Here is a 22,394-nt window from a genome sequence, read left to right as displayed (position 1 = left end):
GGGATGCGCGCAGCGCGGAAGCTTGCGGCAGGCCGGCCGCCCGGGCGAGGCGGGGGAGGGGCCGTGAGCTCCGCAGTCGGTCGGCCATGGAGCGAAGCTTGCTGGCGGCGAGGCCGCAACAAGGTAGCCACCCCCGCAACATACCTGGATCACTGTCTGCAGCTGCACCGCCTCCCCGCGCCCTCCAGGGTGCGCTGGTCCCGGCCGCGCGCCCCGCCCTCCGCATCCCGGGCGTGGTCGGTTAAGTCCCCGGCCGCGACCCAGCCCCGCGGAGCTAGTCTCCACCCCACAACCGCCATTCGCTTTTCCGGATCCCTTTAGAGTGAGCCGCACCATGCAGCTCAAGCTCTTCCGGCGCCTGCTCCTCGCAGCTCTGCTGCTGGTGATCGTCTGGACCCTCTTTGGGCCTTCGGGGTTGGGGGAGGAGCTGCTGAGCCTCTCACTAGCCTCCCTGCTCCCAGCCCCCGCCTCACCGGGGCCGTCCCTGGCCCTGCCCCGCCTCTTGATCCCCAACCAGGAAGCTTGCGGTGGTCCCGGCGCCCCTCCCTTCCTGCTCATCCTAGTGTGCACGGCTCCGGGGAACCTGAACCAGAGAAACGCCATTCGGGCGTCGTGGGGAGGGCTGCGTGAGGCTCGAGGGCTCAGGGTACAGACGCTATTCCTGCTGGGAGAGCCGAATGCACAGAACCCCATGTGGGGCTCCCATGGGAACGACCTGGCCTCGGAGTCAGCGGCCCAGGGGGACATCTTACAGGCTGCCTTCCAGGACTCCTATCGCAACCTCACACTCAAAACCCTCATTGGGCTGAACTGGGCTGACAAACACTGCCCCATGGCCCGATACGTCCTCAAGACAGACGATGATGTGTATGTCAACGTCCCCGAACTGGTATCAGAGCTGGTCTTGCGAGGGGGCCGTTGGGAGCAATGGGAGACAAGCACGGAATCTCAGAGAGAGGCTGAGGTTGGGAATGAAGAGCGGGAAGGCGGCCAGGCCTTGCACAGCGAGGAGGTGCCTCTTCTGTACCTGGGCCGGGTGCACTGGCGGGTGAACCCCTCTCGGACACCAGGGGGCAGACACCACGTTTCGGAGGAGCAGTGGCCTCACACCTGGGGCCCCTTTCCACCCTATGCCTCAGGCACGGGATACGTGCTGTCAGCATCTGCTGTGCAGCTCATTCTCAAGGTGGCCAGCCGGGCACCCCCTCTCCCATTAGAGGATGTCTTTGTGGGGGTAAGTGCCCGACGAGGAGGCCTCGCCCCAACACAGTGTGTCAAGCTGGCTGGTGCCACCCACTACCCTCTGGACCGGTGCTGCTATGGGAAATTCCTGCTGACGTCCCACAGGCTGGACCCCTGGAAGATGCAGGAAGCCTGGAAGCTGGTGGGTGGCTCTGATGGAGAAAGGACTGCGCCCTTTTGCTCCTGGTTCCAGGGAGTCCTGGGCATCCTGCGGTGTCGGATAATAGCCTGGCTTCACAGCTGAGAGTGCTTGGGACCACAGGAAAGGCAGGAACAGGACCTTCTCTCTCCCAGGCCCAATGCAGGGGCCCTCACTGGCTGCAGCTGATATGTTTCCTCATACAAGATCTTCAGTCTCACTAAAGACAGGGATATAGGAGACACCCAGGGGCCTGGCCTGCCAGCCCCAAAGATGGTCATCAGGAAGAGAAAAAGAAACAAAAAATGCTGCAGTTGTTCTCTCCAGCTAGGGCAGAAGAGGTGAGGAAACTGAAGCTCCTCAATAAACTTGTCTCCACTTCTTCGAGTGCAGTGTCATCTTCACCAGAACTCCCAGAACACAAACCTGGAGAGCCCAGAGGCTGCCAGACCCTGCTGCATGGGAAGGACGTCTCCAGGGTCACGGGAGAGAGGACAGCCTCTCTGAGGAGGAAGGCCCCTAAAAGGCAAAGCTAAGGCCACAGCAGCCACAAGGTATGGGGGGTGGGGGTAGAGGCAGGACACTGACTCCTCTAATCCTAGAATGGCCTCATGCTGGGCAAGGGGGAGGGGAACAGGTCCACATTATGATCCAGACACATTATCGAAAAAACCACTTTCCTCTTTAATACGAACCCACCCCAGGAGCCAGCTGTCCACCCCCAAATTGGGGAAGGGAGCACACTGTCCCCACCTCCTTGTTCCAGGGAATAGTAATTTCCCTACAGGTGATCTTGGGAGAAACTGTCCCCAGGCAACCCTGGAGCCTGGCTCAGCGCACAAATCTGTCCAGGGCAGATGGCCAGGCCCCCATGGGCTTGGTCTTCACTTCCTTCTGCTGCTGCAGCTGCTGCTGCTGCTCAAGGCTCTGCCGGACCTTGTCCTGGGGACCAGAGAGAGGGAGGACACAGGGGCAGAGTAAGAAATGGCAGGCTGCCAAGGGAAGAGGCACAAACAGGAGGGTGCAGCCTGTGGGAGGCCCATCCCATCCCAATGCTCATCTACCCTGTGTTCCTCATCCATGACCTTCCTCTTCCTCTTCACCAGGCTTGCCGTGGAGCTGCGGCCCTTCTGCTTTGGCTTTGGCTGGAACGGAGCCTTAGCCTCTGGGTCATAGCCCTGAAGGAAGGGACAGGAGTGAAATCTGTTACAGCCTCAGAGTCAAGGAACTGGCAGCACCCACATGCTGGCCGCACTTGTAGGGACAAGCCATGGTGGGGAGAGGATGTGGGGGTGAGGACAGGTCTGGGCACTCAGGGGTCTGCTCCATACCAGCCTCTCTATCTGCTCCTTCTTTCTCTGCTCCAGAGAGATGACATCCACCTCAGCCAGGGCTCGTGGGTCCAGACAAATAAGCTCTGCGGGTACCTGGGGATGTCACAGAGGGACAGGACTCAGCAAGGAGCCACAGGATGGCAGCACCAAAGAGAAGCCAGGGAGGCTGCTGAACCCCTCTACCCGAGACCCCCAGCACGAGACCTTTCTCTGCCTTCAGCCCCAAACCACATACACACCTTCCCCAGCAGCAGGGGCCTCAATCTCTCCAGCAGGGAAACCTGACCCTCTCCAGCAGGGGAATCTCACCCTCTCCAGTAAGGGGAACCTCACCCTCTCCAGTACGGGGAACCTCACCCTCTCCAGCAGCGGGGAATCTCACCCTCTCAAGCAGGGGAACCTCACCCTCTCCACAGGGGGGAATCTCACCCTCTCAAGCTCACGCTCTCCAGTAGGGAAGCCTCACCTTCTCCAGCAAGGCCTTCACCTCCCACTCCTGGCGCTGCTTTCGGCTTCTATATGGGTTACTCTCCAGGCCATCGAAGTTGGGCTCAGCAGCCCCTGGACAGAGGGAGAGAGGAGCATGGAGCCATAAGGAAGGACCTCAGTCCAACAGCTCCAGCCCAACCAAGTCCCCAGCTCCTAGCTGTCTCAGGCCCAAACTTCCACCCAGAGTTCATTCACTCCAAGCCCCATCCCCTGACCCACTCACCAGGGACCAGCATGCTGGTAATGCCCCCACTGTGCCCCACCCCCAGCACATCTTCAAAGGGGCAGAACTGAAGGCCATGCACAGGGCCTGAGAGCCGGTGGGTGAGGTAGGGCTGGTCAAGGGAGGGTGGGCTGGCCTTGCCCTGCCCTGCCCAGATGTTGACAACGTCACCCATTCCCGCCACCAGCAGTCCCCTCTGGGAGAAGGCCAGGTGCCCTGCTCCATGGGGCAAGGTCCGAGTGCTCAGAGGCTGGAACGTCCCTCGCAAGTCAAAGATCTTTAGCTGGTGGTCTAGGCCAGAGGTCGCCATGTATCTGGTGAGAGAAGAGCGATCAATTAATCTATCAGTAAATGGGTTTAACAAGCAAGCTGTGGCCAAGTCCAGGCATGAAGTCTGGCTGGGGAGAAAAAGATTAATAGTAGTGACCACGGCCGTCACCCTGAACACTCCACAGGCATCTTCTTGGTTAAGCTGCACACAGTTTTATTTCCCTTTTAGAGGTGAGGAAACTGAAGCTCAGAGAAAGGAAAGCTAGGTCAGTGAATGGTCAGGCCTGTCTCTTTAGCATCTGCCTCTGACCTGTAGATGCTAACACCACACACCCCTCTCGAGACATGGGAGTCAAAAGGAGCACACACATGAACAGGCTGTGCTGTACCTAAATGTGATGTTCCCCTGTACACATATGCAGCACACGGCCCAGCAAAGGGAAGGCATCTGCAATGGTCAGAAGGGGCTTCATGGGAAAGGTAGGATTTGATCCATTCTAGGTAATTCTCAAAAAAAGTACAGGAAACATACACAGCAAGTTCAAATGCATTAACACCAGAGCATGGAGACTGAGATGGTGGCAGAGGTTTGTCAGCGGGATTAGTGGGAAACATGGTCAGGAAAATCAGGAGGGGACAAATTGTGAGGGTTTCCTTTTTTTTATTTTTACTTTTTTGAGTCCGAGTTTCGCTCTTGTCCAGGCTGGAGTGCAATGGCACGATCTCCGCTCACCGCAACTTCTGCCTCCTGGGTTCAAGCGATTCTCCTGCCTTAGCCTCCCGAGTAGCTGGAACTAGAGGCATGCACCACCACGCCCAGCTAATTTTGTATTTTTAGTAGAGATGGGGTTTCTCCATGTTGGTCAAGTTGGTCTTGAACTCCCAACCTTAGGTGATGCACCTGCCTCGGCCTTCAAAGTGCTGGGGTTACAGGTGTGAGTCACTGCGCCTGGCCTGTGGGGCTTCTTTAAAGTCAGACCGAGGACCCATAGCTCATCATCCCAACATTGCTCTCAGGCAATGACAAATCACAAACTGAAGGCTGCACAGACTTCAGAAGGCTTACTTAGGAAGCGGTGAAGTAACGCACTGGAGGGCCTTGCCCTGCCCCTCTCTTGGCTTTCCTTGGAAGGAGAGAGGGAAGGTTGGTGACTAAATCTTCTCTGGAATTATAATGATTCTGTGGGAATCACTGCATAAGTTGTTTACTTTCAGAGGTTGGCGTTTCTTTTCTTCCTTTTTTTTTTTTGTTGAGACAGGGTCTCACTCTTTCACCCAAGCTGGAGTGCAGTGGCATGACTTTGGCTCACTGCAACCTCTGCCTTCCTGGTTCAAGTGATTCTCGTGCTTCACCCTCCCAAGCATCTGGGATTACAGGCACACACCACCATGACTAATTTTTGTATTTCCTGTAGAGCCAGGGTTTTGCCATGTTGGCCATGCTGGTCTTGAACTCCTGGCCTCAAGTGACCTGCCCACCTTGGCTTCCTAAAGTGCTGGGATTACAGGTGGGGTTGGAGTTCTATGTTCAAGTTGTTCCTTAGAGAGGGAAGCTGAAGGGGGACCAGCCAGGCAGGGGATGTATGTTTGCCAAGAGGCCAAGGACTCTCTTTTCTGCCTTGGCTGTGAACCCAGGAGAAGGGAACTAAAGAGTTTTTTGTTTTTTGTTTTTGAGATGGAGTCTCACTCTGTCGCCCAGGCTGGAGTGCAGTGGTGCGATCTTGGCTCACTGCAACCTATGCCTCCCAGGTTCAAGCAATTCTCCTGCCTCAGCCTCCCAAGTAGCTAGGATTACAGACGTTCGCCACCACGTCCAGCTAATTTTTTATTTTTAGTAGAGATGGGGGTTCACCATATTGGCCAGGCTGGTCTTGATCTCCTGACCTCAGGTGATCTGCACACCTTGACCTCCCAAAGTCCTGGGATTACAGGCATGAGCCACTGCACCCAACTTAAAGAGTTCTTAAAAGCAGAGACTTGAACAGTGATGGAGCCCAAGAGACCCAGCTGGATACTTCTGACAAGATAATCAGGGCCCTGACTTTGCCACAGAGAAAGGCCACCAGTGCAAACCAGTAATTACCAAGCGCTCCTGGGACACAGGGTCACATCCTTTGATGATCTAATAACTCAAGGGTGCATGCTGGCTCCTCTCCCCTCCACACACCCATCTGTGGGATCCCCTGGGTAAAGACCAGTCCAATGCCAGATGGGAGTCTGGACCATGCTATTGTACTACCAAACTTGCAAAGAGCAGTTCAGCTTTGAGAAATCAACCCAATCCAATCTTAATGCAAGCTTCCAGAACATCTCTTAAGAAAGATGGTCAGCGGGGCCGGGCACGGTGGCTCAAGCCTGTAATCCCAGCACTTTGGGAGGCCGAGGCGGGTGGATCACAAGGTCAAGAGATCGAGACCATCCTGGTCAACATGGTGAAACCCCGTCTCTACTAATACAAAAAATTAGCTGGGCATGGTGGCGCGTGCCTGTAATCCCAGCTACTCAGGAGGCTGAGGCAGGAGAATTGCCTGAACCCAGGAGGCGGAGGTTGCGGTGAGCCGAGATCGCGCCATTGCACTCCAGCCTGGGTAACAAGAGCGAAACTCCGCCTCAAAAAAAAAAAAAAAAAAAAAAAGATGGTCAGCTTCATCACTGGAGTCCCCATCGCCTGACAAGCTCCTGAGGAAGACCAGAGAAAAGCAAGGATGGGCTGAAGATCAAGGAAAAGAGCTGTTTGGCATCAAGGTGTTGATTAAACTTCAGGCCTCAGTAAACTAGTGATTAAGCCCTAAGCACAGGAGTAGCTGACCCAGGTAGCCCATGAAGGGCAAGCTACAGCTTTGGCCCAGTGGCCCAGAGAGGGCAGAAACCTTAGAGCAGGCCTCCCCACTCTCCCAGAGCCAGGCTGGTATAGATATGGAGTAAAAAGGGCAAAACTAAATCACTTGTTCACAAAGATACAATTATAGAAGGGCAAGGGCGGGGGGTCCCAGCATCCTGGAGACTTTCTTTTTCTTTTTTTTTTTTTTTTAAAGACAGGATTTCACCACGTTGGTCAGGCTGGTCTTGAACTCCCGACCTCAGGTGATCCACCCGCCTTGGCCTCCAAAGTGCTTGGATTACAGGCATGAGCCAGCACGCCCGGCCAATCCTGGAGACTTTCAATAAGCTGGTGGCCCAGCTGGACATGGTGGCTCAGCAGGACATGCTGGCCCACATCTGTAATCCCAGCACTTTGGGAGGCCAAGGTGGGAAGACCACTTGAGCCTAGGAGTTCAAGACTGAGACCAGCCTGGGCTACATGGTGAAACCCCATCTCTACAAAAAATAGAAAAATTAGCCGGGTGTGGTATTGTGTGTCTGAGTCAAATTCTGGGTGACAGGAAAATTCTGAGAGAATGAGAGCAGGTCAAGAGAAACTTTAGGAGGGGGTGACCTATCCAGGGACGGACACATTGAGTCTGGGATGACAGAGAACAACTGCATAGAAACTGGCATCACCTGGGCTGAGCGTGGTGGCTCAAGCCTGTAATCCTAGCACTTTGGGAGGCCAAGGTGGGCGGATTGCCTGAGGTCAGGAGTTCTAGACCAGCCTGGCCAACATGGCGAAACACTCTCTCTACTAAAAATACAAAAATTAGCTGGGTGCAGTGGCACGCACCTGTAGTCCCAGCTACTTGGGAGGATGAGGCAGGAGAATTGCCTGAGCCTGGAAGGTGGAGGTTGCAATGAGCCAAAATTGCACCACCGCATTCCAGCCTGGACGACAGAACAAGACTCCATCTCAAAAAATAAATAAATATATTTTACTGGCCAATCATTTTCAAAAACCATAGCCATAAGGTTTTGTACCTAAAGGGTAACTGGAGCACCACACCAGGGAAGGCTCAACAATTCATCCTTGTATCTCCAGAACCTCAACACAGAGTCCAGCCCACAGCAGGTACCCAGTGAATACCTGACTATGAAAGGAATCAGAGGAAAATACAAATCAGACAGAACAGCTGGAAACAGTGGAAAATGCAGACACTCTCTCAGGAACAACAGAAATCCAAAGCAGATAACCACCTCCACCCCTCACATCACCAGCCAGACCTAGAGAGAGCGATCATCTTGAATGACAGTGATGAACACAGCGCTCCCTATTTGCTAGGCACTGTGCCAGACTATATATGCCTTAACTCATCTTAACGTCTACGACAGCTTTTATGATGGCTTTAAACCAGGGCTTGGCGAACTACTGACCATGGGCCAAACCTGGCCCATCATCTAGTTCTGTGTAGCCCACAAGCTAAGAATGGTTTTTACATTTTTAAGTGGTTGAAAAAAATCAAAATATTTTGAGACTGTGAAAACTGTATGAAATTCAAATTCCAATATCCACAAATAAAGTTTTATTGGAACATGGCGGCCACACTCACTATTTACTTACACCGTAGCTGCTTTTGCTCTACCACACACAGCCGAGTGGTCATGGCAGAGACTATGGCCTCTTGATTTGCACTGCTGCTTTGCACACTACAAGTCACAGTGACACAGTCCTAAATGCTTCACAGCATTTTGAGCATCTCACATATCACCTATCATTAGCTATCTATGTCAAAAGATGTTTTCAAAGATGAAATACATGAAATCTCTACAGATCAGCATGAACATGAATATCTACAATCAAATTTGACCATTTGGAATGCTAACTTTGTACATCAATTAGGCAAAATGTTATCCTCAAAAAGAGAAATTCAGTTCTTCCCATTAGTAGCTCTGTATTACACAAATATAAAATTTGATTATTTTTATTATTTTGAGGCAGGGTCTCTCTGTTGCCCATGCTAGAGTTTTTCCTCACCCCAAAAGTGGAAATACGAGTGTCCAGTTCAAAGGTCCACAGACTTTTTCTGTAACGTGTCAGATAGTAAATATTTTATGCTTTACTGATAAGAGGTAAACATCAAAGGGTACTGTGTAGGAATTTAAATACCAAGAGAAAACAAATTATCACAATTACTATTTTTTTTGAGATGGACTCTCACTCTGTTGCCCAGGCTGGAGTGCAGTGGCATGATCACAGCTCACTGTAGCCTTAACTTCCCAGGCTCAAGTGATTTTCCCACCTCAGCCTCCTGTGAGCTGGGACTACAGGCATGCACCACCACACCTGGCTAATTTTTATATCTTTCATAGAGACAGAGTTTTGCCATGTTGCCCAGACCGGTTTCAAACTTCCGGGCTCAAGCGATCTGCCCACCTCAGCCTCCCAAAGTGTTAAGATTACAAGCATGAGCCACTGTGTCCAGCCTCATGTTATGTTTAATTTTATAACTTAAAAATGTGGGCTGGGCACAGTGGCTCACACCTGTAATCCCAGCACTTTGGGAGGCCAAGGCAGGCAGATCACCTGAGGTCAGGAGTTCAAAACCAGCCTGGCCAACATAGTGAAACCCCATCTCTACACAAAAAAAATATAAAAATTAGCCAGGCACGATGGCAAGTGCCTGTAATACCAGCTACTTGGAAGGCTGAGGCAGGAGAATCCCTTGAACCCGGGAGGCAGAGGTTACAGTGAGCTGAGATCGCACCACTGCACTCCAGCCTGGATGAAAGAGTGAGACTCCATCTCAAAAAAAAAGTTGTGATAATTTGGTTCCTCTTGGTATTTAAATACCTACACAGTACCCTTTCATTTTACCTCTTATCAGCAAAGCATAAAATATTTACTATCTGACACTTTACAGACGAAGTTTGTGGACCTTTGAACTGGACACTCATATTTCCACCTTTGGGGTTAGGAAATTGTGGCACGCAGGTTATGCAATATGCCCATGCTTACAAGGCCCATCAGTAGTAACACTGTGATCTAAACCTGGGCATCCTGGCTATAGAGTCTGTACTCCTAAAGTACCTGCCTTCCACACGTTTCTGCCCACCTGTGAATCCCAGTACCTCATCCCACCAGTGACTTACGTGCCTGTAGAATCCACTGCCACAGCCCGAACCCCACCACGATGACAGAGAATCTTTGCCAGTGGCTCCTTTATAGCTGGACTCCATAAAGACACAGTACCTGGAAGGGAATAAGAACCAAAGTTGCTAATACAAACCTAACCCTGAGGTTATTAAACCTGGGAAAGATGGGAACTCAAGACCAAGAGATAATAAAAAAGGGAAATAAAAGGGTAACTTTAAGGTAACTCATGAAGTACAAATATAAAAGAAAAGCAAGTCAGGATGGTCAGAGTCAAAACTAAGCCAGGGACTGACCATTGCTGTGTCCGAGATGGATGACGGCATTGTAAGGGTTCTGACTCATGACATCAAGCCGCCCAGCTCGAGCATTCAGAGCTGCCACGATCTTCCCCACCGACACATCCAGGTAGGTTAGAAACCCTGTTTCTGACTGAAAGAGAGAGAGAGAGAGAGAGAGAGAGAGAGAATGACCCAGTGCTGATTGCCCTCTGTATTCCTTCTCCTGGGATCCTAAAGGAGAAGTGGTCTTCCCAAGGGCTGCCACCCAGTTCCTGAGCCCCACGGCCACTCACAGCGGTAGCCAGGAGGAAGTGGAAGGGCAGGAACTCAAGCCGTGTTACTCGGTCACAACGGCGGATACAGTGGAGCTCAATGCCCTGATTGTCATAGATGTGGAGCCAGCGGTTCTGAGCAACAGCAAGCAGTGCCTCAGAATGGAGAAACCTGGGGGAGAGGAAGAGTGGTTCAATTGGGAAATGAGGTCACAGGCTATCATTCTATCAGGGATGGACTATCTCACCCCTACTGACTGCTGACAGTGAGGCCACTGACCGGATGTCCCGCACTGCCTCCATGACGTTGATCTCGCACATGAGCTTCTTTGTTACCCAATCAAGGGCAGCTACATGACCGCGACGCCCTCCAAAAGCCAGGTGTCTGTTGAAGGTGAGGGGCAGGCAGGGTGTTAAGGCAGTGGAGCACCAACTCAGACAACTTGAGATCTGCCCCATGCCAGCCCTGCCTCTCCCTCTCCAGGTGGGCAGACAGATGTTGCTGTAGGTGCTCACCCTCACGACCAAGCAAATCGCAGAACTCTCACCTCATGAACAACCCAAACATACAGTGGGAATGGCTGAAATGGGCATGGCTGAAGTGGTTAAGGAAACACATCTTACTTCAAGAGTCACTAGATTCAACCTTACCTCCCAGTTCGAGAGTAGTTTAGTCTGTAGGGTCCAAACTGCCGCAGATTCAAGTCAAAGTGCTGGGAAAGAGTGAAGAAAAAAAAAGAAAGAATGAGTTCTCTGCAGTAACGCCTTCTTCTAGCCCCCATTCCTCTCTTGTCCTGCACCACCAATCAACCCTTTGGCTCCTTCACCTCCTCGCTCACCTTGGCTGCACTTGCAATGTCCACAGCCTCCACAATGTCAGCCTGGCATATCTTTGCTGTGTCTTCCCCATCCTCCCCTTCCAGAAACCTGAAAGCAAGGGTTAGGATGGCAGTAAAGCTTCCCAATAGGAAGCAAGTGTACCCACATAAAAACGAGAAAGGAGAGTCCTATAAAGCAGGGAATGGGGGGTCCACTCACCCAGGTTCCTCAGCAAGCAGCAGCTCAGAACGAGCAGCTTTGGTGCTTGTTTCCTCTTCCTCAGCTTCAGCCACCTCAAGTCGGCTTCGAGTTTTGGCTTTAGACTGTGGTAGCTGTAACATTGTTGGTAGGCAGGAGTGGCAGAAGAACCACAGGATAAGTGGGGTCACAGGAGGGCTACCTGGCCCAGCCTCCATCCAACTCACTCAGACACTCCCGGCCTCCAACACTTCCCAACTCTCCAGCTGGACCTCACCTTTCGAGATTTGTCAATGCGACAGAACTTCTGGACCACCTCCACAGGGACGGGGGCGGGGCCTGGGAACGGGTCCTGGGCCTAGGGGAAGGAAGGACGCAATTAGCAGACAGCCTTAAATTGACCCCAACCCTTTCACTCTCAAAGTACAAAGCGACCTGCCTCGCCACCCATTAGGTCCCACGCTCACCCCGGACAAGCTCCGCTGGGACTCCGGATTCTTCCATTCTCGGGGTTTCTTCTGGACCAGAGGCTTCTTGGAGATCCGAGACTTCTTTAAGATGTGAGTACTTTTTGCTCCCTGGGAACGGAGCTCCCGCTTCTTCTTGTTACGAGGAGGCCCTGGAGAGGCTCCGGCTGTGGTCGGAACGGTCTCTTCCTCCCAGTATCGCCGCGATTTCTACGGACAGATCAGGAGCCCTGATACTCCGCACCTACGCCACGCCCCCCGACTCCGCAGCTAAAAACGTCCTTTCCCACCCAGAGAGGCCTCTACCTTTCTCTTGGTCTGAAGTTTGTCCTTCTTGGGCGGGACATCCCTGCCCGGCTTGGGGGCTGTCTCCATCTCGCCCACCCGAACGGCGATCCACGTGCAAAACTCCTCTCAGCTGCCCCACAGTAGGCTTGAAAACTCCCGGAAGCCCTCTGTCCTTCATCCAATCAGCAGCGTACCAAATCTGAAGCTCTCTTAACGCCATCTTGAGTGAGGGCACGCTTTCTTTAGAGACTCGGGCTCTTGGCACCTTATCGAGAGCGACAGCTTATACAAGAGGGACTTAAAAAAAAAAAAAAGGGCAGGTCCGGGACCAGGGACTAAGTAGCGGTGCGATTTCTTTTTCCGGATTAGTTTCCCCGTCTTGCCTAAAAATGTGCGAGTCTAGTCTTTTTAGCAGAACGCCATTCACTAAACATGTCAGAACTACACTTCCCATCAAGGGTCAGAAAGAAACTTCCGGCACAGTCTTTTCCCAGCATTCTCTGTTTACTTCCGGGTTTATTACTACTAAAGGGAGAACGTGAGTAGGTTAGGATTTCGGTTGATGGACTCGGGGTTTCGCGTTTCGCCCCTCATCTCCTGGGAACAGGGTGGAGTCGATATCCGGGACGTGGGGAGTTTGCGGTCCCCCTCAGGGCTACCTCTCAAGAGTGCCATCATTTCCGCAGGCCAGATCAGAAAGGGGAGCTCAGGTACCTTCCAGAGAGTAAGATCCAGCGCCCTTCTCTCGCTCCCCTTAAGCTTTCATCCCCGCCATGGCGGAGCTGATTCAAAAGAAGCTGCAAGGAGAAGTGGAGAAATATCAACAGCTACAGAAGGGTAAGGGAGCAGGGTCAGTGTGGCCTCGCCCGATGCACTCACAACCCAAAACCATACCAAGATAAGGTCTGTTGCCCCATCTGGTCCTTCGCGTGCGGAGACTTTCCCGTGTCAGTACTCGTCCCTATTCACTGACCCGCTGCCCCCATCCTTGTCTACTTCCTCAGATCCATTTCCTCCTGACTAGGATTGTGGGGATAGGTGGCACATTTGATGTTTCTAATCTTGCCTTTCCTCTCATCCCCAGACTTGAGTAAATCCATGTCGGGGAGGCAGAAACTTGAAGCACAACTAACAGAAAATAATATCGTGAAAGAGGTGAGGGACTGGGATTTGTGGGGTGAGGAGGGGCCTATACTAGCCATGGTTCTGATTACATAGGTCCCATCCCTCCATCAGGAACTGGCCCTGTTGGATGGGTCCAACGTGGTCTTTAAACTTCTGGGTCCGGTGCTGGTCAAACAGGAGCTGGGAGAGGCTCGGGCCACAGTGGGGAAGAGGCTGGACTATATCACAGCTGAAATGTGAGTCTAACTGAACCATTGGAGTAGAGGTGTTGAGGAACCATTGCAGAACAGCTCTCCATAGTCGCCCCTAGTCCTCCAATTCCTCCAAACCCCTTCCAACACCCCTTCTGCGCCCTTCCCTAGATCTCAAGAAAGAGATGGAAATCTCTTTATTGAGTTTAGCACCCTCCATAGTAAGTCCCACTAAATTCTCCTTTTCTGCTTGTCTTTCCTCAGTAAGCGATATGAATCCCAGCTCCGGGATCTTGAGCGGCAGTCAGAGCAACAGAGAGAGACCCTTGCTCAGCTGCAGCAGGAGTTCCAGCGGGCCCAGGCAGCAAAGGCAGGGGCTCCTGGCAAGGCCTGACCCCAGGGTGGGGGAGGGGGACGGGAGGGAATGAGGCAGCTCTAGGATCTATACTGTAGCTAATAAAATGTAAAAACACCTGCCTCTGTTTCCTGATTAGGCATATCCCCACAGCCCTTTCCACCTTCACACACACCATCTATATTACTCCCTCAGGTCCAGACTCTTGCACTTGAAATCTCTCTGTGGCATGGTGTTCTTTCTTTCTTGAAAGTGAAATCCTAAATATCCTCAAACCTTCTTTTAACTCTCCCTCATCTTGGTTGGCATGATTCTTTTAGAAGGGCATTTACAACATGTCATATTGTGAGGAATATCAGTTTAATTGAAGAATACAGTTTGAGGCCCCAAGATGAAATGTGGTTACCCTCCTTGCCAGCAGTCCTGACATCTCTATTATTAGTACTTTTCAGCCTCTGTCTTCCTAGAATTTGCTTGAATGTAGCTTAAACTGACTTAAAATCCTAGCATGTAATGCTTTATGGTGTTATAAGTCCTCCCAAGTTTATATGTTGTCCATAAGGTTGTTCTGCAATTTCTTTGTCCTAAAATTGTTTTATACACATTTGCAGCATTGTTCTGAGGAAACTGTTCACCAAGTACCTCACTTTTTGCTCCGTTCATGGGGACAGAAAGCACTGTGCCCCTTCCTGCTCAATGGCATCTACCTTCAGCCAGTTCCCCACCCCACTCATAGCAGCCAGTTCATACACACTACAAGGACAGGGGCGTAGAATTCAGGTAGTGTTTTGGTTTATTATCTTAGTGTTGTCACAGTGATAGAAACCCCAGAGTGGGAAGAGGAACTCCTGCGAGGACCTACTTTTTGCCATCCCCGTCTGCCCTGGGGCTCAGAGCCTTGAGGCCTTTGCTTGGCCCTTCACATGTTAGGATATGACCAAGAATCAGAAACTGATGCCTTTTTCCAACACTACCTGTGTGCTGCGCTGGTGGAAGGTGGGAAGCTATACACAGGTATCCAAGTTGGTTATAAGATTACCAGTTCCCACAGGGCTGGATTTCTCGGCTGTCTGGTAAACCAGTGGCACTTCACTGCCCCAGGGTGGCTGGCCACCTTTCTGAATTTCTGTCTTTGTAAAATAACAGCCACCATTCAGGATGGCTGCCCACATCTGGTATGAACACCATGACTTCTATAAGCCAATGAGGCTTCCTCCTCAGAACAGTGCCCGTGCAATCTTCCTCCCTGTGGCCTTGATCCTGGGAAAGGAGCCCCCTCCTCCCTCACTTGGAGGAGTCCCTGAGGCAGATGGGCCACTGGTGATGCCAGGTGTAGCAGTAGAGGACCTTCGCCGCTGCCGCAGGAGGAAATCGTGTGAAGCTCCATCCATGGCATAGAATACGTTAGCCGAGGCTGGGATAGTCAGCTCTGTAGGTTCGGAGGGTGGATATCAAGCACAAACACAGTCGTTCCCCACCACAGCCACCCAGATGTGGAAGCAGTCCACTCTCCTCCTGAGTGCCTTTCCCTCATGGCCTCTGACCTCGCTCCCCTGGTAGCAGCTGTACCAGCTCATACTCTGAAGCCACTGCAGAGTCACGATTGTTTTTCTTAAGGACACGACTGACGACACTTGGAGCCTTGTCCTGGCTTGTCACCTGGCAGGACAGGAGACCAAAAGAGCAATCAATCAGCCATGATTTCCCATCATCTACCCTTAGCCACTGGACCCAACCACAAAAGGTTACTGTGTCCAAGGCTTTAAAATGAACAGGGAAACTCAGTATGGTGGCTTCCTATACCCTATAAGCCAGCCCACATGGTACCCAGTGAAACAGCTGCTTCCCTGTGGGGAAATTGCTGTTGATTCTGACATCTTAATATCACCACCAAAAGTTTAAGGTGCAGCAACTAATGCAAAACAGCCATCAAAATAAAACAAATTTCAGCTTGTATTGAAGACTGGAATTTAGAAGATAAATATAACTGCCAAAACCAAAGGTCAAAATTAAAACTACATTCAGTCTGGGCAGCCCCCTGGTACCAAGCAGCCTGAAAGTGCCCCAGCCCAGAAGCTAAAACTACATTCAATTCCATCTGGCTGCCCAAACCTCCAACAACATTTATAGTCCAACAAGACACCATCCTTCACCCCAACTCCATCCCAAGGCTCCCTCACCAAAATGCTCTTATAGACACTGCCATCTTCCCCCAGCTCCATCTGGACTCGGATGATTCGGCAATCAGAGGCCCCTGGCCCAGATCCCCCTCCCCCATATCCAGTCCCCCCCGAGGCCCCTTCTGCACCCCCACTCAGTGGGGAGCCACAGGAGGCTGAGCGGCGGTGACCTCGAGAAGGCCTAGGGGAGGAGGCTGGCGGGGAGAGGTGGCTGGGGTCAGCCGAACTGTGCAGGGATGGACTGCTTTCCAGGGCAGAGTCTAGTGACGAGACAGATGGCCACTTCATGTGCTAGGAACAAACAACATGAGGGGACTGGCATGAAGGCAGGGAGGTTAAAGAAGAAACATTTACAGAATGAAGGTCAGCGGAATGCCAGAGGTCAGGAGCAGAGCTCACCTGGGCCAGCCGAGTCAGCAGGGGAGCAGGAGTTGCAGGCACCTCGTCTCCCGCTATACTGTGCCGGTCGCAGGACACAAGCGGGGTAGGGACTCCAACAGAGCCCAGAACCCTGCAGTGGCACGAGATTGGGAGGATCAGAAGAAGAGTGGAAGTCCCAAGAAACCGCCCCCCAGCCAGTGAATCTCTCACTCTGTCCACTGCGAGATGACCAGCGTTGGCCGAAGCACCCGTGGGGCAGGAGGGTCACTGGAACCAGGTGGCTCCACCTCACAGGACACACGATGGCTGGGTTGGGGGGGCAACAGGCAGAGCTCAGGACATGACACCAATCCCCCACACATGTCCAGAGCCCTGGAGTCCCAACCTCAACCACCAGTCACCTCTGAGCCTCTGTAAGTGGCCAGATCCCCTGTAGCCACCGTTGGATATCATGGTCAGGTTGGAGGTTATAGCCACGACATTCATTCTGGAGCCGTCGCAACTCAGAAAGGACTGCAAACTCCTGGGAAAGAGCCCTCAAACTGCAGGAGCCAAAACTCAGGGACCCCTGACTTTTCCCCCCTCCCCTTCTTGGGACAGGGATAAGGAAGTCCAGCATCCAGCCCAGGCACTCTGCTCACCTTCCTCCGCTTGTCAAAATTGATGTATCCATTCTGCAAGGAAAATGGGGATGGAGTGAAATTCTAACCCTACCTTCCAGACCACAGAGAGAATATATCCCCTCTTTTAAACACACAGCCACATTCAACTCACAACCACTTCCCTCCAGCCTCTCTGAATCTTCCTTCCCTTCCCTTCCCTCCCCCTCAATCTATCATGCCCTAAGCACTCCACTTGACCCTTTAAATTGAGTATCTCAGGTAGACAACAAGTCTGCTTTGCAGATGGGAAGACTGGATAGGATCCCATTGGATAGGATTCCTTATCCAGAGAGGATGAGGAACTTGCCCAAGGTCTCTGTATTTGTTTACTTGACAAACTCTAGCAATAGAGCAGGAGCCCATCGCAAAACCTAGACGTGCTTACGTTTCAGGCATGTTCTGAGCATTTGACAAATACAAATTCATTTAACCCCCATAATAACAGATTGATGTAATGCTATTTCTAGTTTCCCATTTACAGATCACCGAGGCAACTTGGCACAGTAACAGATCTGGCTTTGACTCCAGAGTCCCACACTCAGCTATTTATAGCCCCTTGCAAGGGGGGGTCTGTGTGACCCTGCAGCCCACTTGTTACATCTTCGCAGTGACACACACACACAAGCACAGCTGCCTGGTAAACCAGTGGCACTTTGCAGTGACAGACACACACCACTGACCTCCAGCTCATCCTTGGAGGCTGCATCCAGCATCACAAGGTCCTTCAGGAAGGTGCCAAGGTATGGGACCACACCCTGAGGTAAGGGGTCAGGATCAGACATGCCTGCCATTGATGTGAGGGCCCTCCATCCCTCCACACTTGCCCTCTCCACTGCCTCAGAAAACAGATTTCATTCTCATCTCTGTGTCTCCCTTTCCCATCCTTCAGGCTGCTCCCCCAAACACACTCCTCACTCTTTCACAATCACCACCCCCAAGCCCACCAGCCCACTAGTCACTCACCCCACCCCGAGAGCCAGACCTCGGGGACTTCTTTGAGTGTGGCTCCAGAGAAGACTGCAGCTTCACCTCCTGGTGGTGACAAAATAAAGAGACATGGGGAGCAGCAGGGAGCAGGGAGAGGTGGGAATGCCAGAAACTAGGCTCTCACCTGCACAAGCAGCTCCCGGCTCTGGGAATAATTATCCTTCTCAGAGAAAATCTGACAGAGGCTGGAAAAGACTCGGAGGCTGTCCCTGGGGAAGGGAGAAGAATGGCCCTAAGGACAGGCCTGGCTCTGTCACCCCCTCTTCCCCGCCCTCTGAGGAACCCCCACCCCAATCCAGTGCCTCGGTGTCCCCACCTGGTTGCTTCCCCCCAGGCTGCCCGAAGCCTGTGGATGGGGCTGGACTGCAGGGCCGACACCACAGCATATACTGAAGAGAAGTTTCGGAGCAGCCGGCACTCCTGTGGGGGTCAAAGAGGAGAGCTAAGGCTATGGGAGCCCTCTCCATGCCACCTCAGCCAACCATGGGGCAATCCTGTCTCTCACCTCTGCCACACGGATCCACTTCTCCAGGAGCCGGGCCCTCTGGGGGGGACGGAGTGGCCGTATGGTCACCTCCCCAGGCCCCTCTCCAGTGGAGGTGGCCCCCAGGACAGAACTAACCACTGCCCCTGCCACCTTGTTGAATTGTGTGATAGTAGCTCGGACAGATGGGCAGAGGTGAGAATGTCCTGGCCGGTCTCTGTGACCCCACAGGCCTCCCAGGCACTGAGAGGGGATCAAATTGAGAAACAGCTCCTGCAGGGTAGAAGTCAGAGGTTAAAATTCATAGTCAAGTGAGGTCAGCCTTCCAATATCAGGGATCTGAGGATCTCAGGTGGTCAAGGAACTAGAGGGGCATAGGGTTTGAAGGGTAACAACCAAAGGGAAAAGGGGAAAGTCAAAATGGAAGGTGAAAGAGGTTAGGAGCTGGATCAGGAAGGGGTGGAAGCAAGGAAAGGATCTGGAGTCAAGGAGAGGTTAGTAGGGGATCAGGGGTTACAGGGGTCAGAGGTCAGGGTCTCACCGCATCTAGCAGGGTCAGCTGTTCGGCCAAGTGGTCAGCGAGGAACACCAGGACATCCGTGGGGTCAGCAGGGGGGTCGCCGGGGAGGGCCAGGGACTTAGGAAGGTCGGGGGCCTGGGGGTCCACCCGGGACCGGAGGTTGCGGATGAGGTCAGCGCTGCCCCCCCCAACACCCTTCCCTGCTGCATACCCTGTCTGAAGTAAGAAGCTCTCAAGCCGGTCAAGCTGACCCTTGGCCTCAGAGCCAAAATCCTCAGGGTGAGAGGCCAGCCAAGTTGACAGTACAGAGATGGCTACCCTGGGAGAAGGGGAATCAGCCAAAGGTGAGAGGTAAAGCTGCAGCCTGGAGAGGGGGCTGTGAGGTTAAGAAGCAGAGGTCACTCACTCTGTTGTCCTCTCTAGTTCATCGGCAGGACGAGATTCAAGGGCTTCCAGCCTGAGGGGGAGAAGAGAATTTATCTGTCTATTTTTCCCAAATCCCCAGTGGCTTTGACTATTTTGGTGAGATGTTGGAGCTTTAGGAAATCCAGACAGACACTCCACGACCCTGGGTCCCTTATGACTCTAACCTGTCAGCCATAAGCCCTAGCAGGGCAGGCGTGGAGGTGAAGGCCCGGTGGGTGGCCAGGAAGGCTGACATGAAGGTCACGTCAGTCCCTGATGTCCGACTATCCAGTAGGTGTCTGACCAGGGCCTCCAGAGTGCCAGCTCGGAGCCGTCGGGAAGAACGCGGGGGAGGCATAGGGACCTGGAAGACACAGAGAGATGATCACCAACCCTTTCTCCCACTCCCCTAGATAGAATTCTGAGGACAATCCCAGACCTAGAAGATGTTCCAGACTTATTTTGATATTCAGAGAGGGCAAAGATCTTGGCCTATGTCACACAGCAGAGTCCAGAACTCCAGAACTCCAACCTAGCACTCTGGCCAGAAAGTTAGCCAGAGGAAGGGAAAATGGGAGTGAAGGGTCAGAGATGAGAAGCTAAAGTCATGATCTTACCAAGGGATCAAAAGGCCGATACTGGCGGCTTGTGACAGTAAACACGGCACCATCCTCCTCCTCATCCCAGACGGACACAGGGGCCTGGAGGAGCAAGGAAGGGGAAGTAAGACAGTTCCACACCACCCCCCACTGCCCTCAGCCCTCACCACAGGCCCTGCTCCTCCCTCTGTACCCCTCACCTGTGGTGGCAGGGGATAGTACCAGCGAGTGCGAGGAAGGGTGGGGGGGGCTGGTGACCCCAGGTCTCCCCCACTGGGGCCCAGACAGCCCCACCCCAGCCGCCTCAGGGCTTGGTGGAGTCGAAGGGGCTGCAGTGGAGGGGTGGATGGAGTACAGGAATCCTGATCCTGGAGATCCCCAAAGCCCCTTCCCCCCAGAGCTGAACCCACAAACGACAGAGAAGCAGAGTACAAAGGGCAGGAGAAGGAAGCCAGAGGCAGCAACCTGGAGTAGCTGAAACCTCAGTCCAGGCACTGCCGCATGCCCCGCCCCTCCCCACCAAGGACTAGACCAGCCCAGAGAATTAAGTCCTTCTCAGGCCCCCTTTCACCCTGGTCCCTCGGGTAGCGCCTCCACTATCTCAGCCCTAAGGGACCCTCGAAGGTAGCAGCTCCAATCCTAGTACAGGAAGGAAAAGGGGAAGTGGGATGATGGGGGGGGTAGACTCAGAGAATCACGTGGCTCCAGCCCCTCCCCCGACCGATCCCGAAAAACCAGCCCTGCCAGTCACCCTGCCCTCACCTAGTATCTGGACCTAGGAGTTTAGGGCCTCGGGGCCCCAAATCCAAATTGTGGCCCCTCCTGAGGCCCTAAATCCTGCTCCTGGCCACCACCATTAATCCCTAATGAAAACAGGTGACCATTCTGTTCTGGAACTGGCGACTTCCCGGCGGAGGGGGGGAGGTAAATGGGGGAGTGAGGGAAGGAGGGGTCATGAAATCTGAGGGTTCCCTCCCCAATCCCAGAGTCAGAGGAGCTGGTTACTGTGGAAACAAACCCCTCCCCGCCAAACAAAAACAAGGAGGGAGACAGGGACCAAGACACAACTGCTGAGAGAGGCAGGCACATTTAAGCAGAGGCAGAGAGGGCCAGAGACCCGAAGGAACAGCCAGCCAGAAGTTCCAGGCAGGAACAGGGCAGGTTCCTGCGGGCAGGTACTGAGTCACACTGACAGAGAACCACAGAGACGCCAGGACTCCCCGCAGCAGGGAAACGGACCGACACCCAGGGAGGCGCGAGAATAACTGAGGCTAGGAGGAGGAGATGTGGGGACCCAGAAACAAGAGAAAGGTGGAGACTTCAGAAATACATACGCCCCCTACCTCCCACCACTTGCGTCTCACCTCTTCTTCTTCCTCCTCCTCTTCCTCCTGCCCCCCGCCCACGACCCGGCCACCTGGGCCCCCACCCTCTTCGGGGTCCCGGCTTCGGAAGCTGCTCAGTACGACTCCCCCGGGGGGGCTCGTGTCCAAAAGCAGCCGCAGGGGCCGTGGGAGCATGGCCGAGTGAAGGAATCAGCGGGGTCGGGCCATGGGGGCGCCTGGGGAGAGACGGGGTGGGGTGGGGTGGAAAGTCAGGCGGGCGCGGGGGAGCGGGGCAGGGAAGGGACGCGGGTGGGTGTCAAGAAGACTGGAAGGGAGTTCTGCAGGAAAGCTGGGGGAAGGGGGCAACAATGGGGTGGAATGGGGGGCCTTTGGGTGCAGTTGGGGGAGGACGGGGTCACGAGTACGGGGACGCGCAGGGTCACAGGGTGCTCAGGCTCTGACCTGCTCGGGAGGGGTTGGGGGCAGCGTGGGTCCTGGGCCGCTGTTGCCGTCGGTCTCCGGACCCGGACCGAGTCCCCTCCCCGGCTTTTCCGTACCCCCTTGAACTCCCCCCCGCCGGGCTCCTAGGCCTCCCGCCCTTTCCGCTCCCCCCCGCGTCCGCCCGCTCCGAGAGCAGGAGCCAAAAGGGGAAGGAAGTGAGGACAGGAGCCAGGGCCGCGGACTAGGGGAGCGCTGGACGATCAGGGGCCAGGACCTAGGAGCCCAAGTCCCTAGCTCCACTGTCCTCCGCCTCCTCACTCCGCGATTCTGGAGACCACGTCGCCCTGCACTGAATTGCAATAAAGATTCCTGTCTCCAGCCCGCGGGGGAAGGCAGGAGCAGAATTTGACATTCCCTTCTCCAACAAGAACACGACTAAAACTCCCGCGGGAAGCTTTTCAGGCGGAGAAAGAGCGGGTCACTCCACCCCGCGGGGTTACGCTCCCCACCCAACCCACGAATGTAGCGGACCGAAATCCCGGCCGGGTTTTCCGAAGGGCCCTTGGTTCCCGCCTCCGCGCCAGGGGGCGGGGCAGGAAGTAGTCGCTTCCGGTTCCAGATTCAGCGCTCTGGGGCTTCCGGCGCTGGGGCTGGGATCTTGGCTGGCTAGGTGTCGCCTCGCCGGTAGAGTCCCTACTGCTTGCGGACATCTCATGCGCCAGTAGTAGCGCCCGACGCCGAACTGTGTCGACGGG

General features: G+C 53.7%; 4 protein-coding genes across 8 annotated transcripts; 2 read left to right on the top strand and 2 right to left on the bottom strand.

Moving 5' to 3' along the window:
* The first annotated feature begins 29 nt into the window (after nucleotides 1-29).
* Nucleotides 30-8,104, top strand: B3GALT4 (beta-1,3-galactosyltransferase 4). Its single transcript, XM_012461712.2, has 2 exons — nucleotides 30-1,935; nucleotides 7,611-8,104. The coding sequence occupies exon 1, from the start codon at nucleotides 335-337 to the stop codon at nucleotides 1,484-1,486; it is 1,152 nt and encodes a 383-aa protein (XP_012317135.1). The 5' UTR covers nucleotides 30-334; the 3' UTR covers nucleotides 1,487-1,935; nucleotides 7,611-8,104.
* On the bottom strand, nucleotides 2,023-12,413 carry WDR46 (WD repeat domain 46). The gene is made up of 15 exons (XM_012461711.2): nucleotides 12,003-12,413; nucleotides 11,697-11,906; nucleotides 11,507-11,587; nucleotides 11,251-11,363; nucleotides 11,052-11,139; nucleotides 10,864-10,925; nucleotides 10,493-10,597; nucleotides 10,234-10,384; nucleotides 9,956-10,091; nucleotides 9,659-9,758; nucleotides 3,428-3,741; nucleotides 3,182-3,276; nucleotides 2,713-2,808; nucleotides 2,446-2,559; nucleotides 2,023-2,323 (listed from the first exon to the last, which is right to left on the bottom strand). The coding sequence occupies exons 1-15, from the start codon at nucleotides 12,069-12,071 to the stop codon at nucleotides 2,213-2,215; spliced, it is 1,845 nt and encodes a 614-aa protein (XP_012317134.2). The 5' UTR covers nucleotides 12,072-12,413; the 3' UTR covers nucleotides 2,023-2,212.
* A 68-nt stretch (nucleotides 12,414-12,481) lies between these two features.
* On the top strand, nucleotides 12,482-13,774 carry PFDN6 (prefoldin subunit 6). Of its 2 annotated transcripts, none has more exons than XM_012461708.2 (5): nucleotides 12,482-12,522; nucleotides 12,671-12,821; nucleotides 13,069-13,139; nucleotides 13,221-13,345; nucleotides 13,565-13,774. In XM_012461708.2, exons 2-5 carry the CDS (start codon nucleotides 12,758-12,760, stop codon nucleotides 13,692-13,694), a joined length of 390 nt encoding a protein of 129 aa, XP_012317131.1. In that variant the 5' UTR covers nucleotides 12,482-12,522; nucleotides 12,671-12,757; the 3' UTR covers nucleotides 13,695-13,774. The 2 variants fall into 2 exon arrangements, with proteins under 2 accessions (XP_012317131.1, XP_012317130.1); XM_012461707.3 differs by having other exon boundaries at nucleotides 12,482-12,530.
* A 656-nt stretch (nucleotides 13,775-14,430) lies between these two features.
* RGL2 (ral guanine nucleotide dissociation stimulator like 2) lies at nucleotides 14,431-22,386 on the bottom strand. 4 transcript variants are annotated; one of them, XM_012461703.3, is made up of 18 exons: nucleotides 21,661-22,386; nucleotides 21,217-21,434; nucleotides 19,892-19,975; nucleotides 19,460-19,638; nucleotides 19,276-19,326; nucleotides 18,891-19,188; nucleotides 18,371-18,622; nucleotides 18,182-18,285; nucleotides 17,990-18,074; nucleotides 17,842-17,910; nucleotides 17,559-17,633; nucleotides 16,858-16,890; nucleotides 16,618-16,739; nucleotides 16,427-16,522; nucleotides 16,235-16,346; nucleotides 15,836-16,126; nucleotides 15,200-15,314; nucleotides 14,431-15,084 (listed from the first exon to the last, which is right to left on the bottom strand). In XM_012461703.3, the coding sequence occupies exons 2-18, from the start codon at nucleotides 21,391-21,393 to the stop codon at nucleotides 14,873-14,875; spliced, it is 2,355 nt and encodes a 784-aa protein (XP_012317126.2). In that variant the 5' UTR covers nucleotides 21,394-21,434; nucleotides 21,661-22,386; the 3' UTR covers nucleotides 14,431-14,872. The 4 variants fall into 4 exon arrangements, with proteins under 4 accessions (XP_012317126.2, XP_012317127.2, XP_012317128.2 ...); XM_012461704.3 differs by having other exon boundaries at nucleotides 21,238-21,434; XM_012461705.3 differs by lacking the exon at nucleotides 17,559-17,633.
* Between the last annotated feature and the right edge of the window lie 8 nt (nucleotides 22,387-22,394).

The sequence above is a fragment of the Aotus nancymaae genome, unplaced genomic scaffold, assembly GCF_030222135.1.
Source record: "Aotus nancymaae isolate 86718 unplaced genomic scaffold, 86718_ANA_hifiasm-v0.15.2.pri h1tg000040l, whole genome shotgun sequence".
In the NCBI taxonomy this organism is placed as follows: domain Eukaryota; kingdom Metazoa; phylum Chordata; class Mammalia; order Primates; family Aotidae; genus Aotus; species Aotus nancymaae.
Note: the sequence above shows the minus strand (reverse complement) of the source record. Positions and strands in the feature narration are given on the sequence as shown.